The sequence below is a fragment of the Spodoptera frugiperda genome, chromosome 5 (genome assembly GCF_023101765.2).
Source record: "Spodoptera frugiperda isolate SF20-4 chromosome 5, AGI-APGP_CSIRO_Sfru_2.0, whole genome shotgun sequence".
NCBI classification, from domain to species: domain Eukaryota; kingdom Metazoa; phylum Arthropoda; class Insecta; order Lepidoptera; family Noctuidae; genus Spodoptera; species Spodoptera frugiperda.
Window position 1 is genome coordinate 1,142,003 of NC_064216.1, and position 26,978 is coordinate 1,168,980.

The window sequence follows — 26,978 nt, forward strand, 5'->3', positions numbered from 1 at the left end:
CGAGAACTAAATTGATACCAATTATTTTTATTCCAATGTTTGACGCAGCTACTATTGAGAAATCGATAATCTTTTGACTAATATTATGAATATGAAAGTTTATGTATGTTTGTGTTTTATGTGATGTTTGTTACTCAATCATATTAAAGGAAAGCTGAAAGAAACGAGACAGAATTTGAAACAGAGGTAGATTATGGTCTGAAATAACAAACACGGTACTTTTAATCTCACGGGTACGCGGACGAAGCCGCTGGCAAAAACTAGTACTTACTAAAGTTTTGCTCAACCCAAAAATCAAAAGCGGTTAGTAGCCCCGCTCGTTATCAATTCAATCAAGGTGGTAGTTTTGACTGAGTAAATCATGGATAAATCATGGTTGAAGATGGACCACAGTTTTCAACGTCCTAGTAAGTGATAGACGGCATGAAAAACATGATTCTACCAAATTGGTAGTTCTTATATAGGCAAGCAATACCGGAATACAAATAGCCTGTATAAAAAACTAATGAACAAACATATTATTCGCCTAGTTTGATATATGAATCAGTAAAATAAACTATATGCAGTTTCTGTCCTTTCAAATTTCTTATTTAAATTATTATTCACGACGGCTGTTGGTGGCCTTGGTGAAAGTTGAAGACATTGTTTATATTTTAATCTGTGTACGGAAATTCTTATCTGTTTACGGAACTGTCATTGTGTCACTTGTCATTGTTCATGTTGACATTTCCGTATTTTATTTTCAGTCATTTTGTTTATAAACAGTGGGAAAATTGAAAGAAAACTGTTTTTACAATATTTTTTATAGTTTTAAGTGCATAAATTAACATATAATAACGTTATATAGCCCTTACTTTTGCGTGAAAGTAGTAGTCACTACTAAACGTGTGTATTGTTTACAAAAATATGAATTTCATTGCGAACATGTTCTTATAACCTAGTGGATGTAAGTCGGCTGTACCAGTAGTTGATATGAGGAAGTTTAGGTTGAATAATCAGAGTATTACAGCATGTCTTCACTCATGAACGCGGTGCGCCAGTATCTGGCGTCTCAGCACATGTTCGTTGTCGACGATTGGCTATCGGGGTAAGTTACAATAACTATAAGTAAAATAGGATGCAGAAAACAGATTCTTATTTGTTCAGAGATTCAAATCTGATAATCAGTTTTGTGTGCACTGACTTCTAAGTGTGGGAGAGCCATGTTTCGGCAAGAATGGGTTGGCTTAATCTTCCCAATCCCCAATTCCCCACAACCCTTAAATACATAACCCCCAAAAGGCCAGGAACGCACTTGTAACACCTTTGGTGTTTCGGGTGTATATGTGCGACGGCCATTGCTTACCATCAGATGATCTGTCTGCTCGTTTACCGGCTTATTCCATTAGACCATAAAACAAATTCTATATTTGTATTTAATTTTTTTCTCGTAAATTTCCAGATGTGTGGAATATCTATCTGAGGATACAGAAAACAATTATAGCGAGGATGATATTAAGAAGTTAGCGAAGGAACAATGGTTGTTAAATGATTTGAAGGAGATATGCCCTGGGTCTCTGCCAGTAAACCTCAACGGGCAGATGAAGACGGTGCTCAATGGACGATTTGTACTGCAGATCAATGCTGTCATGGATATAGGTACATTTTTGTTACTATCTACATTATGTCCTTACAAGAAAAGAAAGTGTTTTAACTTTAGAACTTAAGACAGCATATTTACAATGTTTATTTAAGTCTATGAGTTTCTGATATTTTGGCACTGTTGCAAGTGCCATGATCATAATCATATTACAAGTTCTAATGTAGTGTTAGTGACCATGTCAGTTTAAAAACTTATAAAAGAAAGTGTTGCTTTTTAAAAAGATATTGGGGTTTGGTCATAGCTCCCCTCTGGTGTTTATGATGTCCATTAACATTAGGTGATCCATCTGATGGTTTACCATCCCAGCACTATCAACCTAAGGTTTTTAATACATTTTGTTTATTCCTTTTCTTGTAGCCAATAGACTAAATTTATTTCTATATGTTTTCCTAGGTACCCCAGCTTACCAGCAGTACTTGAAGTTACAAAAGGTGAACATGGAGAATGTGGAGGCAACCACCAACTATGAAGATAAGATCTCCAGTCATAGGTACTTTATCAGCTATGTCTATAATTTAAATTTTAATATTTATACAAATATATTGTCCCTATTTCCTTTCGTTAACCAATTATGGGGTTTAAATATAGAGTACTCCAATAAGGGAGTAAATAGGTTTCTTAAGGGTTAGCAAAGGGCATGTAATGCCCCAAGTGTTGTAAGTGTTCATAGGCCATGTTAACCACTTACCATCAGGTGGGGAGTGGCCTTTCTTGTCACCATCTTCGTATAATAAAATTCAATTTTCTTGGACATTTGGACCATTCACAATCTTGTTAACATAACACTAATTGAACTGACTTCTATTTCCAGGATGCTGAAATTATACATGACAGATGGTGTACAGGAGATAACAGCTTTAGAATACAAACCAATGAGGAACCTTAGCTGTGACATCACTCCTGGTTGCAAAGTACTTGTAAAAGGTAAGAAAACGATGTAATTCAGAAATATGATACATCTTTCTACAAATCTTCAAGAAAAAAGACCTTCTTTTTAAAAGGCCGGCAACGTACTTGTTACTTGTCTGATGTTGCCACTGTCAAAGGTCCGCGCTGATCGCTTACCATCAGGTGACCCATCTGCTCGTTTCCCCCAAACCATAAAGAAAAAAATTAGCTTTGTATAAAACTCCTTCAAACATTTCACTTTTTTGTCAGATACTTTCTTATGAAAACAGCTACACCTTAAACAGTTGCGCGATGTTAACATACCGCACACGTCGCTCTTTAATAAGAGTCCTAATACCCGGTTTACATTATTCCAGTCCAGCGATCCAGTCCAGTACTGGATTGCTTACTGGAAAATGTAAACCGGCACTGGAATGAACTGAATCCAGTAAGCATTCCAGTCCAGTAACTGGATTCGCGGTCTACTTTTCGGTCCAGTGCGATCAATCCAGTGCAACTGGAATAATGTAGACGGCCAATCCAGTGCCATTTCAGTGCTGACGAAGTACACACGTGTTGGTTGTTTTTGCGGACTTTTTTGCGAAGAAAAGGGATTTAACAATGGTGAAGAAGTTATCTGAAGACGAAACTATAAAGTTTGTCTCTATATACAGAGATAATCCGTGTTTATGGGACATAACATCAGAAAATTATAAAAACAAAGCTATGCGCTAATCCGTTCCTTTTTTTAGTTCCTTATCAACCTCATTAATAACTTCTTGTAGCAAGAGTGATTGAGCACGTTTAAAACATTTTCGAAACTGATCTCTTCTTGAAATCATTGTCACTGTAGTGTTCATACTTCAACGGCTTCTAAATAACTGGAATAATGTAGACGTAACAGATCCAGTCCAGTAAGCAATCCAGTACTGGACTGGATCGCTGGACTGGAATAATGTAAACCGGGCATCATATGACTTGGAAACTAGTAGAGCTTTTCTCGAAAGTTTCGCGTGAGTAAACCATCATTTCAATTATTTATTTTTTTTGTATTTACAGGTCCAGTAGAATGTCGGAGAGGGCAGCTATTATTAACAGAGAGTGCCATAGAGTTACTAGGTGGAGAGGTACAGGAGATAGTAATATCCAACTCATTAGCAGGGCAACTGTCTGCTAAGTTAGGGTTACCTATGACTCAAGGTGAGAACACAAATTCACTATAATAAGGACCATAACCCAATTTAGCTGCAAATGGTGCTGTTGGGATCAAAGGTCTCATTTCTAATAAGTTAATGGTTGTTCAATGTAAATGTTATAGTAGATTGAACAAATCTGGAAGTCATTGGGCTGCCTATGCTCAGCATGTCTTGTGGCTGATATGGTGTTGAAACAGGTTATGTTTACGGCCATCTACCAAGTCTAAATAAAAACCATCATGGAACATGGTTAAAATTTGTTGTATTCTCTAACTTTGTACCACCCCGACTATGCATTCTACATTTCAGAATCAGACCTCAACTCAACAATGAACATGGCGAGAAACACGAACATACCTACACCACACACAGACATGCCGCCTCCATACGTCCAACCACCACCAACATTGGACCAACATCGAAACATGGATGAACCACCACCCTTTGCTGATGATGAAATAGATATAGACCAATTAGCTGCTTTAGAAGAACAGCTAGTAGACATACCTGCGAAAAGACCACTAGAACCTCAAACACCGAACCCAGGGAAGAAATTAAAAACGGAAACTGCAAACCAATCCTTCGACTATCCAGATGATAATGACTTATTCTTGGGAGAAGATGAAGACTATCTTAGGGAACTCGAAGCTCAAATAGATGCAAGCGATAATGAAGTTGTTATGTCACAGAATAAGGGTGATAATCCCGTGTCAGCAGACCCTTTTGTTTATATAAAGCAGATTAAAGATTTGAGTGACAATGATAGATTGGGGAAAGTGTTTAGAGTGAAGGGGCAAATAATGAGTTTGCTGTCTAAATTGTCTGTGGGGAAAGATGGGTGGAGTCTGAAATGTACCATTGTGGATGGTACTGGGAGTCTAGATGTGGAGTTCACGAGTGATGTACTGTCCAAGTTGGTTGGTTATACGCCTCAAGAAATGAGTGCGAACAAAAAGCTGTTTGCTACAAGGCCGGATTTGAAAGAGAAGACTATTTCGGTAAGTAATCTTCTTAAATTATTCCTAACTAGCGATTCCGGTGTGGTTTCACCCGCTCTGCTTGGTTCCTATTGATCGTAGCCGTAATTTACCAAAGCCCCAATCCCGTTACTTCCCCAAATGACCGCCCACGTACGCGTAACTCCTCTAGTATTGCTTATGTCCATTGGCGGCACCGATTGCTTACCATCTGGTGATTCGCTTGTCCATTTATCGACCCATCTCATATTTTTCTTTCTATTTTTTCCAGGGTTTACAGAAAGCAAAGGACACCCTACAAGTGTTATATTGTATCATAGAGCTGACATTACTGGATGTGCCTAAAATAACCAATATCACACCTTTCGACGCCTCACACGTCGACCAGCTGAATAGGAGGAATATGAGCTGATTATATATTTTATCTATTCCAGTTTCTAAGTACTTTTGTAAGAGAAATGTAAATAATAAAGATTATATTTATTTTTTTATAAATATTAAGTTTTATTTTAACATTGTCTCAATATTTATTCACCCCAATTACCCCCCCTTCCCAAACATCGATACCCTAACAACTTTAAATCCTATCCCCAAAAGGCCGGCAACACACTTGATATTCCTTTCGCGTGTTTCGGGTGTCCATAGGTGGCGGCGATTGCTTACCATCAGGTGATCCGTCCTGTCTCGAAAAATCCCGTTCCTGTATCATTCCTATTCACCCCGTTTTATGGAATAAGATATTTTAGCGACATAGAGAAGAAATTCGTTTCTCTATTTATTGATCAGATATTATCACATCAATAATTAACTAGAGGGAGGACAGAAGACATAAATAAATAAAAAAAACAATACAATAAAAATCCAAAGACATTTTACAACTATATTTTAATACACTTTTCGTAACTCAGTTATTGTGAATTCAATATTATACAAAAAATATCAAATAATTAACACAAGCTATCTAACGGTAGAAGACTAACATAATGACGTCAAATGCAATCATAAAAATCATCTATAACTTGCAACACTACTTACAAAGCTAACATTTGAGATGGAAACACTAGACTACTACTATTTATTATTACTGGCAACCCTTACTTCAAAAGAAGGGGACTTTTTCATTAATAAATTATTATTATTTTACAATATTGCAATCAATGAGTATATTCGTCAAAGATAGCTTTACCTTAGGTAGGCTATACTTAGTTTTTATTTTAAAGTAGTAGTGAATAAACCACTACCGACAAGAAAACCTTATCTTTGGTTTTTTAAATAGTAAAATTAATTATCCGATTGTACAGTGATCACATAAAATCCTGAATGAATGAAAGAATACAAATAAATAGAAGTTTTGAAATTTTAATTTAATTACAGAAAATTCTTTGAGTCTCACAGGATTTTATTATAGAAGATTACATCAAAACAATCAGCTTTCTATCGTGTTGCATAATTTCATTAGCAACTGCGTTCGACCTAGCATTTTCATCCCAAATGTGTAATCATGATAAGTATGACAAGTCCTTAAAACATAATTAGTTGCACACGATAAAAGCAACAACTAAATTGAGCACTCAATGTTACATAATGCTTGTATTAAAACTTAATATGCGATTAAAAAATAAAATAGGTGTTCGGGAACCGACTAGTCGTGCGACTCGGTCGTTACCGCGAAGGTAGCCTAACCTTTTATAAAAAAGTGTATTTACAACCTACAACGTAATGATGACGGGATGATATGAATAAAATAACATTATATAGTGTAACTCCCATTAATCAAATGATTCAACTCATTTATTGATAGTTCAATTATCACTTAACTAAGTGAAAATAGCAGCAATATTAATTATACGAACGTATTATCCAGACAGTATGCGACGCGAGCCTGTTGGGGCGACGTACCATTTGCGTACAGAATGGCACCAAGTTAATACAATAAATAGAGGTTAGAATATTCCAACAAGCGCGAGATCACACGGAGATCTAAGATTGCTATGTTTATCCCACTATATACAAAACGCTCGGTACACTCCAGGACAACGAACCACCGACCGACACTATTCAGTACATTAAAATCGAGTAAAATGATTGCTTGGATAATATCAATAATGTAATCAAGATAAAACATTAACTATACATCTTATGAGATTATCTATATTTATGAATTTCATTGAAAAAGAAAATCACTTTAAAACTAGGTCTGATATAGTCGTAAAATTGACGTAATCGTTAACAGATAATAAATAACTTATCTACTTCGTTAAAAGCGACAGCCGATGCATAGGGGCATGTTTTATACGAGTTGCAGGCAATGTATGCTTGCACATCTCTTGACACCGCAATGGAAGACTACCCATGGTCAGGCTGGGCGCGCCCGCTACCGTGATCACCACCTAACAACTTGTAACGACCCTCAAAGAATAACCTCCAGCAAAAACACGATTACATAATACAAACATAAATATTAGAATAAATACAAAACTTGAAAACAATCGACCAATTACGTACAACGGGTGAAACATTTAATCTTAATGAGATGAGTTTAAATATTCGTATTGTATCAACGTAACATAATTTTATCAATTACATTGACTGGTACAAACACTACTTACGACTCCGACGAATAACGTCGTAAGTGCATCGTATCGTGTTCCCCGTCAATTCCTGTAGTTTAGCACTTACGTCGTTAGTCTACCGCAGCGAACATTATATGGTAATATATCCACGTGCAAGATACGTTTAGCAATATTAGCAAAATATTTCGTCATAGCTTGCAACATAGACATACCGCAATGTAAACGAATGCCACTCAAACATAATTTATACAGAACAGAGTTCGCGGTGAACATTGTGACTAATAACAGTATTCTTCAAGTTCGTTATATAAAACTAACAGTAACAAGCTTAGGACGCGTCTGTAGCGATGGCTGCGACTCATTCTGTACAGTTCAGATAACATCAGTCGGGTATGTATGTGTATGTAGCACCCATAGCAACGAGTAGTGTAACAACAAGCGGACCGGACCGTCTCACGAGGATAGCTCACAGCCAGCGCTACGCGACGTATATATACATAAACAATTCATTAATAAAATAATCACATGGCCGCGACGGCTAGCGCGCACCAAACATTTAGTTTAAACGAAAAAGCCAGTAAATAATAACGAAGCTATGTACAGCGCCATCAGTAACGTAACAACATGCGACTCGCCTACGATAAAACCGATCCTACCAGTCTTCCACTTAAATGCCAATCCACAAGTTTAGGCCGTGGAGGGTGCCGCGGCGCTTATACGATCCTCTCGTAGAACAGCAGGTAGGCCTGCGCCCTCAGCACCTTCTCCTCGCTGACCTCGGACACCATGCTGTCCGACACGTAGTACCACTTGCCGGGCGGGGGCTCCGCCGCCGACGCGCCCTCGCCGGACTCGTATCCCGACAGCTCGGAGTCCGAGTCGCGATCAGCGTCGCCGGCGGCGGCGGCGGGCGCGCTGTTGCCCCCCTTGGGCAGGAACCACCAGCGCGGGTCGCCGGCGCGCACGCGGCCGCGCACCTTGACGTAGGCCACGTAGTGCCCGCCGTGCATGCCGCCCGAGTGCTCCACCACGCCGTACAGCGAGTACAGCAGCGCCGTCTGCGCGCGCGCCACGTTGGGCAGCTTGCGCACCTTGTCCATGGCGCAGAAGGGCGCCAGGTCCAGCACGGTGGGGAAGTCCACGTGCTTCGACATCTTGCGGAACATGCAGCGCGGCCCGATCTGGAACCGCTTCAGGTGCAGGATCAGTATGGCGGGCGGACTCGACACCAGGAACCGCTTGGTAGCGTTGGTGTACACGGTCTTGCCGTCCTTGCCGTTGATCCGCTCGGTGCAGGTCTCGCAGCCGACCTTGTTGTTCCCGGTCAGCAGTTCCAGCGCGGTGAACTGGCTCAGACACGACTGGATGCTACATTCATCTTCGTCACAAACGTAGCGCGGTGACAGTGGACTCTGTCGTGAGTAAGGCATGAAGTCCCTCTGACTCTTCTCGGCTTCGATGTTGTTGACTTTGGGTTTGGGCGCGGGTGGCGGAGGTTCCACGGGGGCCTCCACTGTGACGGGTGACGGTAACGCGGGCTTTTTGGTCTTAGAATCCTCTAAATTGTATAAGTTCAGTTTGTCCAAGTGGTTGTTCAGGTCATTGAATGTTTTGCTCTCCGGCAGAGACTCGTAGCTGCTCTCCCCGCTGTGTTCGAGTACGCTGCGACATCCCTGCACACTGATGCCGCGGGACACCACCTCGTTGGAGTACTCGGGCACGAACGATATTCGCGACACGGGCCTCTCGAACTCTGTTTTCACGGGGGACAGCTTGTTGTGCTGCGGACTCGACAGGTCTAGGTTAATCTCGCTGGAGAGCGAACTATGACTGCCGAGTTCCTTACCATTAGTGGGGGAGTCGACGTTGTCAACGGTTTCTGTGGAGTTGTGTTTGGTGGCCTCCGGGCTGGCCACGCCCGAGTCGGGGTTGGAGAGGTTCTCTAGTGATATTAGAGGTTTGTATTCGAGAGGGATGGCGGTGGTCGAGGTGGAGTGGTCGGCGAACTCGACCTTGTCCTTGTCGGCATGCTCGGGGGTGCTGTCCGTCTTCTCCTTGTCCATGTCGACAGGACTGGTGCGGATGGAGTCGGAGCTGATCACCTTCTCGGAGTTGTACCCTGACTCCATGTGGTACGCGGCGAAGTTGGCGGCGGTGTGCGCGATGGCCTGTGTGCCCACGGACACGGTGTGGGTGTCGGGCTGGCGCGGCATGTCCTCCAGGTTGTCCTCCACGTCGGCATCAGATTGCTCCGACGATGACTTACCGTCCGCTTTGGCAGTACCATTAGTGTCTCCGGACGGCTCGTCTTTGGACGTAGAATTACCTGGAAAGATGAATTACACATAAACTTTTGATCAACATGTGGATATAATACTACGTATAATGGACACGAGTGTAACCAGCTGGCGTGACGTGCGATTAGTCTTGAAGCTTGATAGATACCGAGAGAATTATGTTCCCGTTACTCGTGGTATACAGAAGCTATGGTTGATAGATACATAGTATGAAGCAGAGAAGGATATATGATGCGATGCCAGCCAGGCGAGATACGGTGACACGTCAAACTGCTAGAGTACCACCTTTGTTCTTCCTGGCGGCTTTGCGCGCAGCTATCCGCTCCTTCTTCAGCTGATGTTTGGAAGGTTTCTCCTCTTGTGCATTGTAAACATTCTCTTCTGAAAATATGTTCTCTTGTCATTACATGCCTTAGTTACTACACATTGAGTCGCGTTAACACTGCTCGACCATGTTTGCACTACGTTATCCTAGTCATTCCCGATAGGTAACATAACAGATAGGATAGATTTAGCTTGAAATATTTCCTGAACTCATCAATATCTTTGATTCTATTATAGTTTCAGACAATTGTTTCATGTCCACATAATTTCAATAACTTGCTGGTTCTTAACGATTTTATCAGGACACAGCCCTAATACATAATATGTAGGTACATTTAAATAGGTTCGATTACATATTGTAATCTGCGATCATGATAAAAATCTTAGGACATACGTCTAACCAGACACCTTTTGTTATTGTGATAAAATAAAACTAATGAGTATACAAAAAGTTTCTTTGGGAAAGTTGTTTGTAATCATGAGTACAATCACGTGTTTAAATATCGTTCACTAATTACCAGTCACCCTATATACAGTAAACGAAGATAGAAGCCTACAACAGTTTGCTGTCGGCAGTAGTATTAATAATTTTGAACGTAAATACATACATGTAGTAGTGCAATACATTTCGAAAAGTGCAAAATAAGCAAAGCGTGCTACGATCATCACGATACCATATCGTTTGAGGTAAGCAGAAGTTGACAGAAATTATCACATTTATGCATTTTGGCGTTTAGTAACAATTAAATATTTTATTAATTTAGGGACAAAACTTAGATTGGAAAATATAAAAGTTAATATAATTATTTAAATAAAGGTGAAAATGTGACTATTTTGTTAAAAAGGTGTGGCACACAGGGGGTCTGGATGTTTTTTTACAAATCTATGCTCATAGTAATAAAGACTAAATTGTTTTTTATTTATTTACTTATTGCTAACTTTGTGAGTGCTACAATAGCTACACCAATCTTTGAATTAACTAATTAAGTAACACAGGTGTTAGGTTTACAGTGTATAAACACGAAACTATCACATTCTACTATCTTTCCTGAGTGTGGTTCACCTATAGTACTTTAATCAGTTTAAATTCCAGTAATTTTGACTGGTATGGTGTAACATGCTACTGAAAAACGGCAATGTCTTGGTATGTACAGGCTACACCAATAGTTTACCAAATCATGTCGTAAGTCGAAGTCCATCACATAATTATTATTATTATGGCGACGTATGTCTATTAGGTGCCTACCGTGACTGCAATCTAGATTTGTATAGTTGATATATTGATTGGATTTGTTAATAAAACATTTACACTGCAGTCTTGATAATAAAGAAACACTTTATTTATACATTTAATTAACTTACTACATATAGATAGGTAATTAGTTTCTATTGCTCTGTAGTCAAAATTATTATCACAGTAACTGACCACTATCTCTGATTTGATGACCACAACCACTGTTACGATAGTGATGAAAAAGGCACAAATCATATCACACCGTATTTATAGATTAGTGTTTTAAAACCGCACCAAAATAAGGTTAAAGTGTTTCGTTTGAAGTAAGTTTTTAAAACCCATTTTGATTAGAAAACCCCGACCAATCTGTGTGTAATCCAAACCAAATATACAGGGAGCTTAATACGAGTTTGTTTTACATTTAACGAGATCGAAACTAGAGAGCATTCGGCGCTCTGATTGGTTGGTTACTCGCGCCGGCCAATCAAAGCGCCGAACACGATCTCATTTCATTTTCGTCAGACGTAAAGCAAACTCATACTAAGCGTACAACAGCTCACAAAAGCAATAGTTAATAGAAAAAACTACACAACAGACATACAACACAGATAAAAATAATTTCACTTGGAAACATACCATTGGGTGTTTTCCTGCGGACTACTGCCGGGGGCTGCGGACGACTGGCAGCAACAGGTAGCGACAGGTCAAGGAAGTATTCTGCCCTGTCTGACTGGTGAAGACACTCCTGACATTCCAAGGTTGAGACTAGGAAACCACGGAACACCTGGAATTAGGAACAGTCATGTTTTAATTACAAGTTAATTGGAATGATGTTGTCATTGGAGTAGCGGTTGCATGCACGCATGACTGTTGTGCGTTTATTTTGTTATATTACACGGGTGATCGGATTGTAATCTGAGTGAAACAAATTTTATATAATTTGATGATTATTTTTTAAGTCTAATACGATCAATATTCTTATCTGGAGCCTAGAAATTAAACCTAATCAGAAGATATCGAAAAGCAAGTCCTTTATTCATCACATTAAAATATTTAATACTGTAACTGTATAGTACGAGTTTGTTTTACATTTAATGAGATCGAAACGAATGCGCGTTCGGAGCTCTGACTGGTAGATTCATTCTCGCCGGCCAATCACAGTGCCGAACGCGCTCTCGTTTCATTTTCGTTTAACGTAAAGCAAACTCGTACTAAGGGTACAGAAGAAAAGATGTACTGTAGGTTACAAATACACTAACTAATTCAGCAAAATCATCTCATTTGAGTAAGAATTTTGAAAAAGTCATGCAAATAATCACAGCAACCTAATTGTACTAACTAACTACTAATTATACAGGCCAGTCAAATATTGGTTTTAATTATCACACACTACTACGGCATCAATGTTCGGACTATTTACACAAAGTTACAAAGCAAACGTAAATATAATTTATACAATTCTAGACTAGGAGCAATATACATATTGATTCGATTATACAAACTTAATTATATCATTCATAATTAAAAAAATACTATTAAGATTCAACACACGCAGGCATTAAAACGGGAGGGGGAATTGTTACACTTTTTTTAAACTATGGTCTCAAATCATAACTATAATAATAGGTTACATCTTCCTCAAAACAGAATTAACCCTTCGTGTGCCGGAACGCAGATCCACACGAGACACAATGTGTTTTTTATTGTTGTCTTATATACCACCCATACGAGAGGTTGGTTATTAAAAGATACAAAAAAAACCTAATCAGATGATGATCCCCGACATAGTTACCAGTGTTTAAAAACCTTTAAAAATACATTTAATTAATATATTATTTAATTATCTGCACGCTTAAACTGTCGTAGAAGCTATGTCGCTACTAATCGAGAGAGACTGAAAGATTCTTTTTTACCCGACTGCGCCAGAAGGAGGGTTATTTTATATGCCTTCATCTCTATTTACTAATAATGGAATAAACCACGGTATAACTATTAATTTTAACATAAACTATAAGCATAACTTATATCAACTCCTTGGGTAAAATCACAGTAACTAAACTGCTATAACTAGAAAAAAGGGAAGGAAAGGGGGAGTCACACGAAAAATCTCAACTCTTCATATAAAAGTGTACTCCCGGACTTAATTTTATACCTTAATTACCTGTTCTGGTCTGAGCATCGTGTCGGATGCCTGTTGTCCGTAGAATTTGACCTTCTGTTTGACCTCACCATCGACCTTGGCGGGGTCGACCTTGGAGTTCATGCCAAGGCTGCTCAGTATCACTGACTGATAACGACGAAGGTCCTCTGACCTGGAGACAGATGGGCTATTGTTGGTACAAGTACGTTAGAAGTGTGTGTTGGGAGTTAGTGTTATCTCTCTAGTTAGGTATAAGTTTAGTCTATTAGAGACTAATGCGCAGTCATAACACAATATCTACCATTCATCTCTGTCTGCAGAATGTGAATGTAATAATTCGACTGCACGGTTGGCGCGGTGCCTGGGAAACCGGCAGAGTCGCGCATCGTGTAGCGGGTTCGGTTCGAACTCTTTGCGTGATCCACAAATTGTAGTTTCTAGTTTCGGTGTGATATGTATGTGAACTTGTATGATTGTAAATGCATCCACAACACAGGAGAAAATCGTAGTGTGACAAAAGGTTTATTAATAAAAAAAAATACTTCGGTATAGTAGCTTCCATTTAATTGTTTCTCCAATATACTACCACTACCCAAGCACGAAGTCTTGTTTTCAATACTCGAATTGGGTAAAGTAATTACCAAAAATTAGCTTAGTATTAGGTGCGTCTCGGATCATGCCCAATAGTGTCATTCAGAGACTAATAACATAGGTAATTATTAGGCAAAAAAATTTCTATTAAAATAATTCTTATTCATTTATTTATGTGTGATTTAGTCTGGGATGATTTTCGCCAAGTCATATAAAAGTAGTTTCTCTCCTAGTTCATACCTGACAGCCTCTAGCAGATGCCTGAGCAGCTCATGGGCGTCATGCTGGTCGCCGCCTCCGAACTGCGGCAGCTTGTTCACCAACGCAGACAGCAGCTTCCTAGGCGTGTACACACCACCCTCTCCTGGAAACATTGGAACGGTTTTTATAATCAATTGCTGCTGTATAGCTTGTCGGGTGGAGTGCCCCACTGGCCGGTATGGGCGTGTTGTGTTTGTGTAAATGTAAGTTTGTAAACGCACCCACAACAAAGGATTTAGGTAAAAAGGGATTGGGAAAGTAACTAGCGAAATGTGGATATCATAGTATGTGAACCTTTGTAATGTGTGTTTCTGGTCCGCTACATTGAACGAATCAATCAGCGCCGAGTGCGTTCTCGTCAAATGTAAAACAAACTCGTACTAAGCCCTCTTGCAACCCTTTGAGAACTAATCTGGAGCTGCGAACTAGCGGGTTTATCGGGGCTCCGGCTCGAAAAGCAGGAGTAGGAACGGGGTGGTTTTTAGTCAGTAAGAGTCTGACACTTCCTCTCGCCTCACCCTGGCGAGAGAAAACATTGGATGATTTTCCCCCTTAAAAAAACCCTTCGAGAAACAAAATACGTGAACTTTAAACACATATCCTAAACATAATCTAGATGTACTACTACTGCTACGTAATAAAACTCTAACTCAAGTAAGGTCACAGAAAAACATCGCTTCCATTGCAAAAACTACAGTTTTCAAGGACAGATAAAACGAAGTAAAAATAAAAGAAAACACATCGCCGTCAAACTGTAAAAGACTTGAAATGCAAAAATGTGACACAATCGATAAGCAGCTGAATGTTTAAGTGACTGACATTATCATAGGGTATCTTTAAACGTGGGAGAAGTATCACATGGAGGTGAAATGTTCACTAGGCGTGTACCACGGCTTCGCATGTCATGACACTCTACAAGATTGAGGATTTCGCGACTTATTATTAATAGGACAGAAAAAGGAATGTAAAAACCAAGCGTTTTTATGTTTACCATAAACCCAACAAAAGCCGGACACCATCCGAATACTATTAATTTTGGCCGGACACGCAATCAAAAAGCCTGACCATGTCCGGCTTTATCCGGACGCCTGGCCACGCTACTGGCGAATATTATACAAAAAAAATATCTTGAACAGTAGGTTTAAAGTTACTATTATTTCTATAAATAGAACAAGGAGAGGACTTATGGTGCAACTTATCGACTAACATTATTATCATTGAGCCCACGAGTGGTTGATACCCGGGTCGGGTAAAGAGGGGCAAAGTATTATTGAGTTATTTCGGTTTCTGCGGCATAAAGACAGCGTAAAACAACATAGGGTTTGAAATTTCATTCAGTTTATTATCATAACGCACCTATACACGGGACCAATAATGACCTACTCCTATCGAAAATAAAAAAGAGTGATGTCAAGTTTAAAAAAAAAAACTTAACACAATATTCTCAATTACCTTAAAACAGTTAACAGATTTACGTAGCACTAGCACATGTAACCCTGAGCTGGAGTTTTCCTTGCCGATTGCATAAATACTTATAATCTTGAACGTGCGTAATTGCGCCCTCACCTTGGTCGAATACACCAAGTATAGACAGAGGCTAAATTTATACCTTTATTTATAGAACTAATGATTATTTTGTACATATTTATAAATATAGGGATTTATGGAATATATTGCTTTGTTTGTGCGTAAGGAAAGGGATCCTGGATTACTTTACGGACAATTCTCAGTAATAGCACGGAGCCTAAAGTTATCGTACTTAGTATCCATTTACCAATGTACAGTAGTCTTGCCCTCTTTTTTAAAAGGTAGGGCGATAAACGAGCAAAGCAACCTGATGGTAAACAATCTACGCCCATGAACACCTCGCAACACAAGAGGAGTTACAAGTGCGATGCCGGTCTTTTGCGGACTTGGAGATTGGCCATACATTATATGAGATTCATTACAAGAGAAATGTAAGAACATACAGCGCCATAATAAGTGGATAAAATATTAAAACATTCAATGGAAAGTACCTACAACTACATTGTACTGTTATTTATATCAAATGTACATAGTAATGTCGAATGCGTCGGCCATGGAGCATTTACATACATACAGTTTACATAACGAATCGTAAATAAGAATAACGGGAACTATTTGACAGCTAGAAACAAACAAAATCTATTGCTAAAAAAAGATGCTTTAAGTATTACGTTAGCGGTAATCGTGGGGACAAGGCTGTGAAATCTGATAAGGAAATCATGATTAGGTAATGATATCTCGGTTTTAAACCTTTCAGGAAGTTGATTTTACTGAGATTTTCCTTTTAAGAAATAGGTAGGTAGTATTAGCTGTAAGAGTAAGTAGTTTTATGACAATAGTTGGCAATAAAAAGGGCTTAAAATTTAGTATATGATTTTTAATAAGTATGAAGTTGAAGACATATTGATTCCTTTGTCTAACTTCAGAATAGGATTTATTAGAGTTTTGTACAATAAAAATATTGAAGCAGTCTATTAATCTCATGGATGTGAGATCATTATTTCTAACTGGATGTTAAAACCTTTTTATTTTCTATATACAATATACATAGTATTATAAACCTAAAGAGGTTGTCATTTGTTTGTTTGAACTTATTATCTTTGAAACTACTGATTTGAATAGGATAATTCTTTTTGTGTTAGAAGGTCCATTTTTTGAGGAAGGCCTTCATCAATCACCCTACAATCGGGTAAAAGCGCGCGAGAGTCGCTAGTTTATAATAAAGCTCAGTAGTTATAAAACAGCAACTTCCACAATACAAGTTCAAGTTTATTAATTCAATGTCAATGTATGTTAATATTTATCAAAATATTGCCTTTATCTGCTTTATCAGTACTTGGGCCATATGTGATTATGATAACATTGTAAAACTTTGTAGGTAATTACTTTTTTGCCAAGTAATGGTCCGAATCTCTTCCTGGTGATAGAAATTAATATTTTTCAAGGAAAATACTATAAAATTGCCTAATATAATCTAATCCAGCCATACATCATGAGCCGATTAGTGGCCACTGTTGACCAAAGCCTCTTCTCACATGGAAAAGATTTGAGCATTAATCACCACAGTTGCTCAATGCAAACTTATAATTAGAAATTATAAGCCCAGGTTTCCTCACAATCCTTCACCATTTGTCAGTGGTGTCCAAATACTCTTAGAAAGTACATTTTAAGTCAGAAAAAGTCACATTGGTACTAGCCCATGGTAAGCGTCATAAACCTGTGGGCCACCCGGATGTCAAATGAAATATTATAGAAAACTGAATGACATTCATACAAATGTATGCCACATTTGTAAAGAAAGAATGTATAATACTAAACTATTTACAGCCAAAATACTCCATTAACATTACTTTCTATAAAAGAATAAACAAATAATTTTAAGTCCACAACAGCAAATAACTGAACAGAATTAGCTTTCCACCCATAACGACAGGCTCTGCCATAACACTTTGTGTGTTAAGTATTAAAATATATTTTTAAAACATGTCCAGACTGTTAGACTAGACGGGGGAAGCGTGAAATCAGGTCACAAATCTAATTATAGGTAACCTATGTTGTGGGTTGGCTACAAATTGTGCTTGGAGACATCTTGTCAATAACTATACATGTGTGATTGGCTTTTATAGTGCGGTATTGGAAAACAATATGTAAGATATTGATTTTGTTAGTTTGTGTATAAAATATTAATAAGATATTATAATTAGTAGCACTAGCACAACTTTGTATTTAAGATTTTCATTATAATGAGAAAATTTTAGTAGTCCTAACCAATTGATTTCAATGGTGTTGAAATAATGGACCAAGTATTTTTTAAAGTATTGTCAATAAGATACTTGTAAAAACATTCCTATATAAATATTTCATTGATGGTTGTTTTAAAAAAAGTGCTTTCTTAATTATATCATTACTATCTTCTGCTAGTGGTTTGGCCATTCCAATGGGATAATAAGTATCCCATCACCCAAGTCAACTCATACCAAATTTCTTTGAAATTGGTTCAGTAGTTTCAGCATGATTGACAGACAAACTTTGATATTTACCTATAATGTTAGTGTTTCTACTCAACAATAATAATAAAAAAACAAGATAACAACAAAAAGCACATTGAACCATGAAGTAAATGAAATCAGTAGTACAGTAAAGCATTGCAAAATAAATGTATCCAAACAAAGCTTTTGTTTATAAATTATAACAGTATGACACATTAGATTTATAAGGACAAAGGAACTTATTAAATGTCGTAATTATCACAAATGTTGAATGAAGACAGAACAGATGAGAAGTTAAAATAACATTTAGCTTTTTAATTAGTAGATTATGTGCCAAATTGTAATGTATTAAGTATTATACTTTACAGTTGACTAGATTGTATGCAACATTGCTTACAGTTGCAGCTGTTGCAGTATAAATAATGCACAAGGTAAACAAAGAAATCATCTCCAGTAATTATTGTATCCATTATGCAGCTGTAATATTTAATGCTCAATAAAAATTTGCAACCGTAATTTACTTATGAATATTCCACATAAATATATTCTAAATAAATATTTGCAACAACTATGAAAGTTTTTATTATTGAGCCACATGTTTCTTGTTCATTGTTTTTGTTGTGATTGTGAATGCAATAAAAGGTAGATAAAATATCCAACTGGATTGTAAAGATCATTAATTTCTGTTAATGCTCACAAATGTTTGTGCACACAAAGATACTGAGGTAATAAATTCAAGGTTTATGTTGTAGTACAACAGTTATCAAGTCGATATTAAATGGAAAAATAATGGTCAAATCAATTTCTACATACCTGCCTGTAGTTCACTCAGAGTTTCAGCTAGTGTGCGAGTTAATGATCCCCACTCAGCCAGCTGGCCTGTTATAGGAGGCAGTTCCACCTCCTTGCCATCATCACCATCAGGTTTCAACTTCAACTTGCCACCAGGCAATGTAAACCTCTCCCCTGGATTAGCCATCTCCTGTAGTACTTGCAATAAGTATGGTGTTTGCACCAAACATTGCATGACTGAATTGAAGAAGCATGTGTTCCCTAAATTAGTAAGTCCACGGACCCTCGGTAAACCATTAAACATAGCTTTGTCTTTTCCTTTAGATAATGGGTCAATTTTAATTATAGTTTCTACAGTTGCTATGTCAGTTTTAGAGTCCTGAATAAATGGCAGTTCTATAGGAGGCAGGGATTTAGCGTTCCCACCTCCAACAGCCTGTTTCTTAAGGTATTCTACACACTCATGGAGCTTCTTAGCACTTGAGGCAGTAACTTCATTATTGCAGTTATAACAGTAAATGTCCCAGGTTGTGGTGTTGGCTGTGAGTGCATGGCAGTCGGAGCGCGGGGTATGGAAGTGGTTCAATGCGTGCTTATTGCGCGTTCGACCACATAACTGTGAACCACAGCGCAAGCACATCCACAAAGAAAGATCTTCTTCGTAGTCGGGGTCAGGAACCTCAATCTTAGGCGATTTCTTGCACTCAGAGCAGTCCTTCTGGAAGCCTCCCGTTTTGAGCGCCTTCTTCAGCTGGGTCAGGTCAACGGCTTTAGCAACATGAGGACATGCGGACTTGACGTTTTCGTCGCAAGATTCCGTGGATTCGTCGCCATTCTCCCCAGGATCGCTTTGTCTCTTTTTCTTAACCATTGTCACGTCTCAATGTAACCGCCTGCAATACGTAACAAGATACATGTGGTAAGAATAACCGCACTAACACAAAAAGAATAAAATGTCAAATCTATGTCGATAGCCATTGCACGCGTGACAACGCACATTCATCGCGTATGGCCCTCAGGAAATGTGCAATCATGCCAAAGGACTATAAATAAAATTATCAACTACTTACAGTTACATACGACGGTGAAAAACTATCTTTAAAACGTCGAGTATAACAAAAAGATAAAGTTTTCCAATTTTGTCAGAAAAGTGTACCACCGTCAACCATCTTTCTTGGCAATGTTACCAATCTAATTGGAAATGGAAAATAAAAAAATAACCCATTTACATCAAATCTGAAGTGATAGACTGCAAAACTTCAAAAAATCGACTAAAAAACAATTTCGCAGCTGTCAAATAGCCATCAAAATGGCTCACCTCTAGTCTTTTCAGCGCCATCTATTGACTGATAGAAAAACTAAAATTCTGAAACGTCAACATGATCGTGATGGAATCTGCTAATCAAATTGTGAATTTTCATTGATTTTTGTTAAATTTACGGCGAAATTTGTGTATAATATATAAAAATTCAGTATTTTGAAGTGTGACACCTGCGTCCTATGTGTTGTAAATATGTCGTTTGTTGGTAGTTGCTCAAATAAATAAAGTGGAAGAAGTTGTTGTTGGTGATAAGTTTGTGTTGAAAATTTGCAAAAATGTCTCTACCTGGGAATGGAATCTTCGTGGTGCAGGGCGAGATGGCAATGCTCGTCACTGCCATGCGACGGAGCACTCGCTGGGGCTCGCACTCATTCCCAAACGAAGAGTATGACGTATTAATGAGAACATTCCAAGATCTCAAGACGATCTTGAATCAAGTGGATGATTTACGGCTCCTGGACCCTGCGACGTACCTGAGCCCATTCCTGGAAGTAATCAGGAGCAAGGAGACCACTGGTCCTGTCACCAGTTTGGCTCTATCTGCCATTCACAAGTTTTTATCCTATGGACTCATAGGTAACTGAATTTTACTGAATATTGTACTCATAAAACATAATATCAAGTCTTTCCAAGGTCGAGGGGGTAGGCAGAGGTGTACATATTCAATGTAACACTTCTTTATCACCAGTTATGTTATAAGTCCCCAAGAAAAAGGCAAAAGCCTACTGTCATACATAGACATACAAAATGTCTTACTTAGGAACTTAGTATCTTGAATGAAGACTAATATAATGAAAATATGACTTAAGATTTCAGTAATTAGTTACATTATTGGTGTTTTTGTTTTATAGGTACACAAAAACTAAATGTGACATAGGTACAAATAATACTGATGTAAAAACCAAAGCTTAGTTTAACCAACTAAGCTTTGGTTTTTACATCAGTATATTCCCTTCATTAATAACTTACTTCATAAATAAAACTTACTTGGTTTACCTTACCCCAACAAGTAGTATGCTGTTCGGTGTTCTATTTAACACCAAACACAATTTTGATTACGCAGCATGTCGCGTGCGCTTTAATATTAATTTTACTTATTAATTTTATTTAGTGCATATTTCGGAAGCACCGCAACCGGTTGTGCATTCATAACATATAACATATAATTTTAACAATTCTCTAACCTTTATTAATCATTGTATCGTGTGTACGTGATATTATTAAACTATTTCAATAAACATTAAAAACTTTATCTTTCTTCTTCTCCACCAACAATCACTCGCAATTCGACCACTATACATTTTGGTCCTTCGAGCCGGATCTCGCGGATTGTTGATTGGACTCAGTGTCAGTTAGCGATAAGTGAGGTGAACATTACGAACTAGTGCAACAAACGTTGAGAACATTGGTGGAAGAGTGCAGTGATATAACTAGAAACATCCAGGAGAGCGGGTGTCAGTCACAGTCACACCATATTCAGCTTTCGGAGAACGTCGCGACGACGCCGGCGACCCGTAAGCGAACAAAAACGTCAACATTTAAGATCTACAGAGACTCAAGTAAGATCTTTCCATTTTTTCATTAACATTCACCACATTTTGCAAACAATATGTCTCTTCTCGAAAAACAGTACCAGCTACTGCAGGAGTTGGAAAGATTGTGGGAAAACTTTAACAAGGATGGTAGGGAGAGGAAAAGCAAGCCGGAGTATTTTAAGAAAGCTTGGGCAAAACTCGACGAGTTATGGAAAGCATTTCAAGGCACGCATGAACAGATTTGTATGGAAATAAGTCAAACAGATGTCTACTTTACCGAAAATTATTATGAACAGGCTAAAGAAATTTATAATAAATTTTTGAAAGCTATCAACGCGGGTTATAGTCGGGTGAGTAATCCGGCGGCGCCGGGAACTTCAAGCGAAGACAAGCCCGAACCTTTTATAAGTAACAGGCAGGAAGGGTCTGCGACGCCACAGCCACAGCGTCCAGAAAGGGGTAGTTACAGTAGATTAGATGAATCTTTGCGCAAACAAGAAGCTAATTTCAGAGCTTTTGTTAGAACAATTGCTAACATTAACATTGAGAATATGTCGGAAAAATGGGAGTTTCAAGATGCCCTTAAAACTCTTGAAAGTCGTTGGACTGCCATTGACAATTTACATTTGGAAATTGATTCAGAATTAATGGGAAGTAATCTGCAGTATGAAGCATCCTTTTGTCAACATGAAGAACAATTTAACAACTTAAAAAAGGAAATAAATAAAAAGTTGTGGTCTGCTTCGTATAGGGAAAAATCGACCCCCAAGTTAGACATACCTGTGTTTAATGGAAATTACAACAATTGGGTGTCTTTTAAAGATTTATTTACCGATGCGATACACAACAATTCTTCAATGCCGAACTCACAGAAAATGCAGATTTTGAAGACAAAAGTAAAAGGGGAAGCGGAAAGACTAATCCAACATTTATACATCAGTTCCGAAAATTATGCATCCTGTTGGGAAATCTTAAACCATCGCTATAACAATAAAAAGTTAATCTTTACATCGCATATGAACATCTTGTTTAGTCTAACTAACATTCAGCATAACTCTGTATCTCAAATTAAGAGGATGCACGACGTGGCGCTCGAAACATTGAATGCAGTGAAAAATCTCGGAGTCGACATAACAACTTGGGACCCCATATTGGTCCATTTACTCTCACAAAAATTGGACAGTGAGACCTACAATGACTATCTCGAGAGCCTGAAGCAACCACGGGAGCTGCCGGTCCTACAAGAATTATTAGAGTTTTTGGAGAGTCGGTTCACTAACTTGGAAACATCATCACGCAGAAAACAGGATGCTGCCCCACAAAAGATAAATTACCAACATTCATTCAACAATCAAAAGGCTACATTTCAGAAATCGAACCTAAATAATTCATTACCTTATAATAACAATCGGCCAAAAACCACGGGACATTGGTCGATTGCAAAATCTTGCAACGTGACGAATTTCACGTGCCCGATGTGCAAACATGAACATGGCATTTATAAATGTAAATCATTTTTACAATTAGCTGACGACAAAAAATTAAACACAGTAAATAAATTAGGACTTTGTATAAATTGCCTATTCTCGCATAATGGCAAAGAATGCAATTCTAAACACGTATGTCGCAAGTGCTCGCAACCTCATAATACCATTTTGCATGATGCATTGGAAAAATCGAGGCCATCTACCAGCGTCGCTATTGCAACACCGACGCGTGACAGCATGACCAGCACATCACACGTGTCGCAAGGTGAATGCTCCGAGGTACTCCTGGCCACCGCCCAGCTGAATGTATTAAGAGCAGATGGACTCATCAAGGCTCCCAAATATCCCTGATAACCGAACATGCGGCCCAAATTTTAGGTTTGAAGAGAGAGAAATGCAGAGGAGTTATCTATGGCGTAGGACAAAGAGAAAACAATTGTAAGGGTAAAATTAACATAACATGTGCGTCCATGTACAATGACTACACATTTAACGCAGAAGTCGTCATAATGAGTCATCTCATTAAAAGCCTACCAAACAATACATTTAGTAAACCATCTTGGACCAACATTCAGAACATTAACCTAGCCGATCCTGAATTTTATGTCAGTCGCCCGGTGGACTTACTACTTGGTGCTGATATTTACAGTAACATTATTTTAAGTGGCATTATAAAGGGTGATGACGCTTCACAACCAATAGCACAACAAACACAGCTAGGTTGGCTTCTTTGTGGAAGCGCACAATTATACCACTGTAACGTAATTATAAACAACATCCAAGATATCCAACAATTTTGGGAAATAGAAGACATCGCAGAAGAAGGCGAAATGTCTTCTGAAGAAATACACTGTGTTAAATATTTCCAAGACACAACTATAAGGAAACCGGATGGTCGATACGAAGTCCGCCTTCCAATGAAACCCAACTTTGAAAAACATTTAGGAATGTCAAAACAGAAAGCATTGGCTCAGTTTCGTAATTTAGAGAGAAAATTCGAACAACAGGGAAATTTAGCAACAGCCTATAAGTCATTTATGCGCGAATATTTAGATTTAAAACATATGCATGTAGCAAATAGTAATACGACACTCGAATGCTACCTACCTCACCACGGAGTCGAGCGCGCTGAATCATCAACAACCAAATACCGGGTGGTGTTTAATGCGTCATCCAAAACAACTACAGGATATTCTCTCAATGACCTAATGTACAAGGGTCCAAACTTGCAACAAGACCTGCAATCTTTGTTGATGAAATGGCGTCAATACAAGTACGGTTTCACCGCAGACATCGAGAAGATGTACAGAAAAATCTTGGTTAACCCGGAGGACTCACCTCTACAAAGGATCATCTGGAGAGAATCAACTCAACAACCTATACAGAAATTTGAGCTGTCAACAGTAACATATGGCACAAAAGCAGCCCCATTTTTAGCGATGATGACTCTAAAGAAACTCGCAGCTGATGAACGTGAATCTTTTCCCGATGCTGCGAAAGTATTGGAGGAATCATTTTATATGGACGACCTAGTACACGGTGCACACACCCTGGAACAAGGACAACAATTAATCCATGACTTAAACTTACTACTAAGGTCTGGAGGATTTATTTTAAGGAAGTGGTCTTCTAATAATCAACAGATGCTGAAAAACATTGAAAATCAAAATGACACGCAAAATCTAATTTTTAACTTCAAAACGGAAACAACTTCTAAATTACTTGGCTTGTGTTGGAACCCCGTAGAGGATAAATTCACATTTCAATGTCAAATAACAAATCCTAAAAAATTAACAAAAAGAAGCCTGTTATCAGAAATTTCTAAAATATTTGACCCCTTAGGATGGTTATCTCCAATTGTGACTAAACTAAAATTATTATTTCAAAAAGTCTGGAAAGCTAACATTCAATGGGACGACGAAGTGTCAAGTGATATCTATGCCGAGTGGTCTAAGTTACAAGAGGATTTACACAATATCAACAAGTGCGAGATTCCGCGATGGATTCTTAGCCAAAAACATGACGTTATAGAACTGCATGGGTTCTGTGACGCATCGATGCAGGCGTATGGTTGTGTAGTATACGCTCGGATGCAATATCAAACAAACGTAGTATTAGTCGCGGGGAAGACTAGACTCGTACCCCTTAATAAAACATTAACATTGCCACGCTTAGAACTAAGTGGAGCACATTTATTGTCGAAACTTATCAGCAAAATTAAGCTGGCATTACAGGATCATACCATTATAACTTATGGATGGACGGACTCTAAAGTAGTTTTGGGGTGGTTACAAGGAGAACCCTCTAAATGGAAGCCGTTCGTCTCAAACAGAGTTCAACAAATAACAAAAGTAATGACCGAGTCTCAGTGGCGTTACGTTAAAACGGATGAGAATCCTGCGGATGCCGCGAGTCGCGGGTTATACCCGTCTCAATTCCTAGACAACCAGTGTCTTTGGAAAACCGGGCCACACTGGTTATCAACATTTCAACCCGAAAGAACATTAAAGCAAACATTTCAAACTGATCAAGAGAAAAAACCTCGACAAACAAATGTTACAACTTATAATTTAAATGAAAACATAATTACTCAACTTTTAATAAAACATAGCTCATTTAGCAAAATTGTCCGCATTTTAGCATGGATACACCGTGCATTGACCCCCCGTCGCCAACGTCGTCCGAACCATCTTACTTTGCAAGAATTACGCAAGGCAAAAAATGCAATTGTAAGGCATGTGCAACATAATGAATATCCAACAGAAATTAAACATTTACGTAAATATAAAACATTAAATTCGAACAGTAAATTATTACACTTACATCCGTACATCGATTCGGACGAACTATTACGCGTGGGTGGCAGGCTGGAAAAAGCAACAATAAGCAGCGAAATGAAACACCCGAAGATTATACCTGGTGGCACCCGGCTGGGTACACTGCTGATTGACCAAGCCCACAAGTTAACATTCCACGGCGGTCCTCGTCTTACCTCAGCAGCTTTGCGGCAAGAGTACTGGATCACCGGGGGCAACAACATTGTGAAGAAGGAGTTACGAAAATGTGTCACGTGTAGAAAACATGAAGGAAGAACCCAAGAACAGCTAATGGGGGACTTACCTGCTTCTCGAACCAATACTGCGAATCCATTCTGTCATACTGGCGTGGACTATACAGGATTTGTAGATGTGAAGGCCAACAAAGGGAGAGGAGTGAAAACATTAAAGGGTTATGTGGCTATTTTTGTATGTATGGTGACCAAAGCCGTGCATTTGGAATTAGTCTCCGACCTTACCAGCTCCGCATTCCTAGCAGCTCTGAGACGTATGTCAGCGCGACGTGGAGCACCTCAACATCTATACAGCGACAACGGTACCAACTTTGTCGGAGCCAACAATATCTTGCAGAAAGAATGGGAACAATTAAAAAACATTTTCTGTAACGATTTCTTGAGCGAAGTTACGGAGATGAAAATTGAGTGGCACTTTAACGCGCCTGCTTGGCCCAGTGCGGGAGGACTCTGGGAACGAGCCGTTAGAAGCCTGAAACATCATTTAAAACGCGTAGTGGGAGAACAAAAATTGACATTTGAAGAGTACAGCACTATACTAACTCAAATAGAAGCCTGTCTCAATTCTCGTCCATTGTGCGCTTTAACTGAAAACATCGAGGATCTAGACTTTCTCACTCCTGCTCATTTTTTG

At 38.6% G+C, this 26,978-nt stretch overlaps 3 protein-coding genes across 8 annotated transcripts in view; 2 read left to right on the forward strand and 1 right to left on the reverse strand.

The window, feature by feature from the left end:
* The first annotated feature begins 730 nt into the window (after nt 1–730).
* On the forward strand, nt 731–5,198 carry LOC118271787 (recQ-mediated genome instability protein 1-like). Its single transcript, XM_035587998.2, has 7 exons — nt 731–1,087; nt 1,442–1,638; nt 2,036–2,132; nt 2,454–2,566; nt 3,590–3,730; nt 4,036–4,724; nt 4,975–5,198. Exons 1-7 carry the CDS (start codon nt 1,011–1,013, stop codon nt 5,113–5,115), a joined length of 1,455 nt encoding a protein of 484 aa, XP_035443891.2. The 5' UTR covers nt 731–1,010; the 3' UTR covers nt 5,116–5,198.
* A 371-nt stretch (nt 5,199–5,569) lies between these two features.
* On the reverse strand, nt 5,570–20,165 carry LOC118271677 (ubiquitin carboxyl-terminal hydrolase 16). 6 transcript variants are annotated; one of them, XM_050693996.1, is made up of 7 exons: nt 20,002–20,165; nt 18,953–19,824; nt 14,103–14,226; nt 13,293–13,443; nt 11,768–11,915; nt 9,859–9,951; nt 5,570–9,602 (listed from the first exon to the last, which is right to left on the reverse strand). In XM_050693996.1, the coding sequence occupies exons 2-7, from the start codon at nt 19,800–19,802 to the stop codon at nt 7,990–7,992; spliced, it is 2,979 nt and encodes a 992-aa protein (XP_050549953.1). In that variant the 5' UTR covers nt 19,803–19,824; nt 20,002–20,165; the 3' UTR covers nt 5,570–7,989. The 6 variants fall into 6 exon arrangements, with proteins under 6 accessions (XP_050549953.1, XP_035443704.1, XP_050549952.1 ...); XM_035587811.2 differs by having other exon boundaries at nt 9,859–9,954; XM_050693995.1 differs by having other exon boundaries at nt 13,284–13,443.
* A 120-nt stretch (nt 20,166–20,285) lies between these two features.
* The window catches only part of LOC118272124 (Golgi-specific brefeldin A-resistance guanine nucleotide exchange factor 1), a 50,811-nt gene continuing 44,118 nt past the window's right edge, over nt 20,286–26,978 (forward strand). Inside the window, exon 1 of the mRNA XM_050693999.1 lies at nt 20,286–20,828. Coding sequence (XP_050549956.1) covers nt 20,528–20,828 — 301 coding nt within the window. The 5' untranslated portion in view covers nt 20,286–20,527. The remainder of the gene's footprint in view (nt 20,829–26,978) is intronic.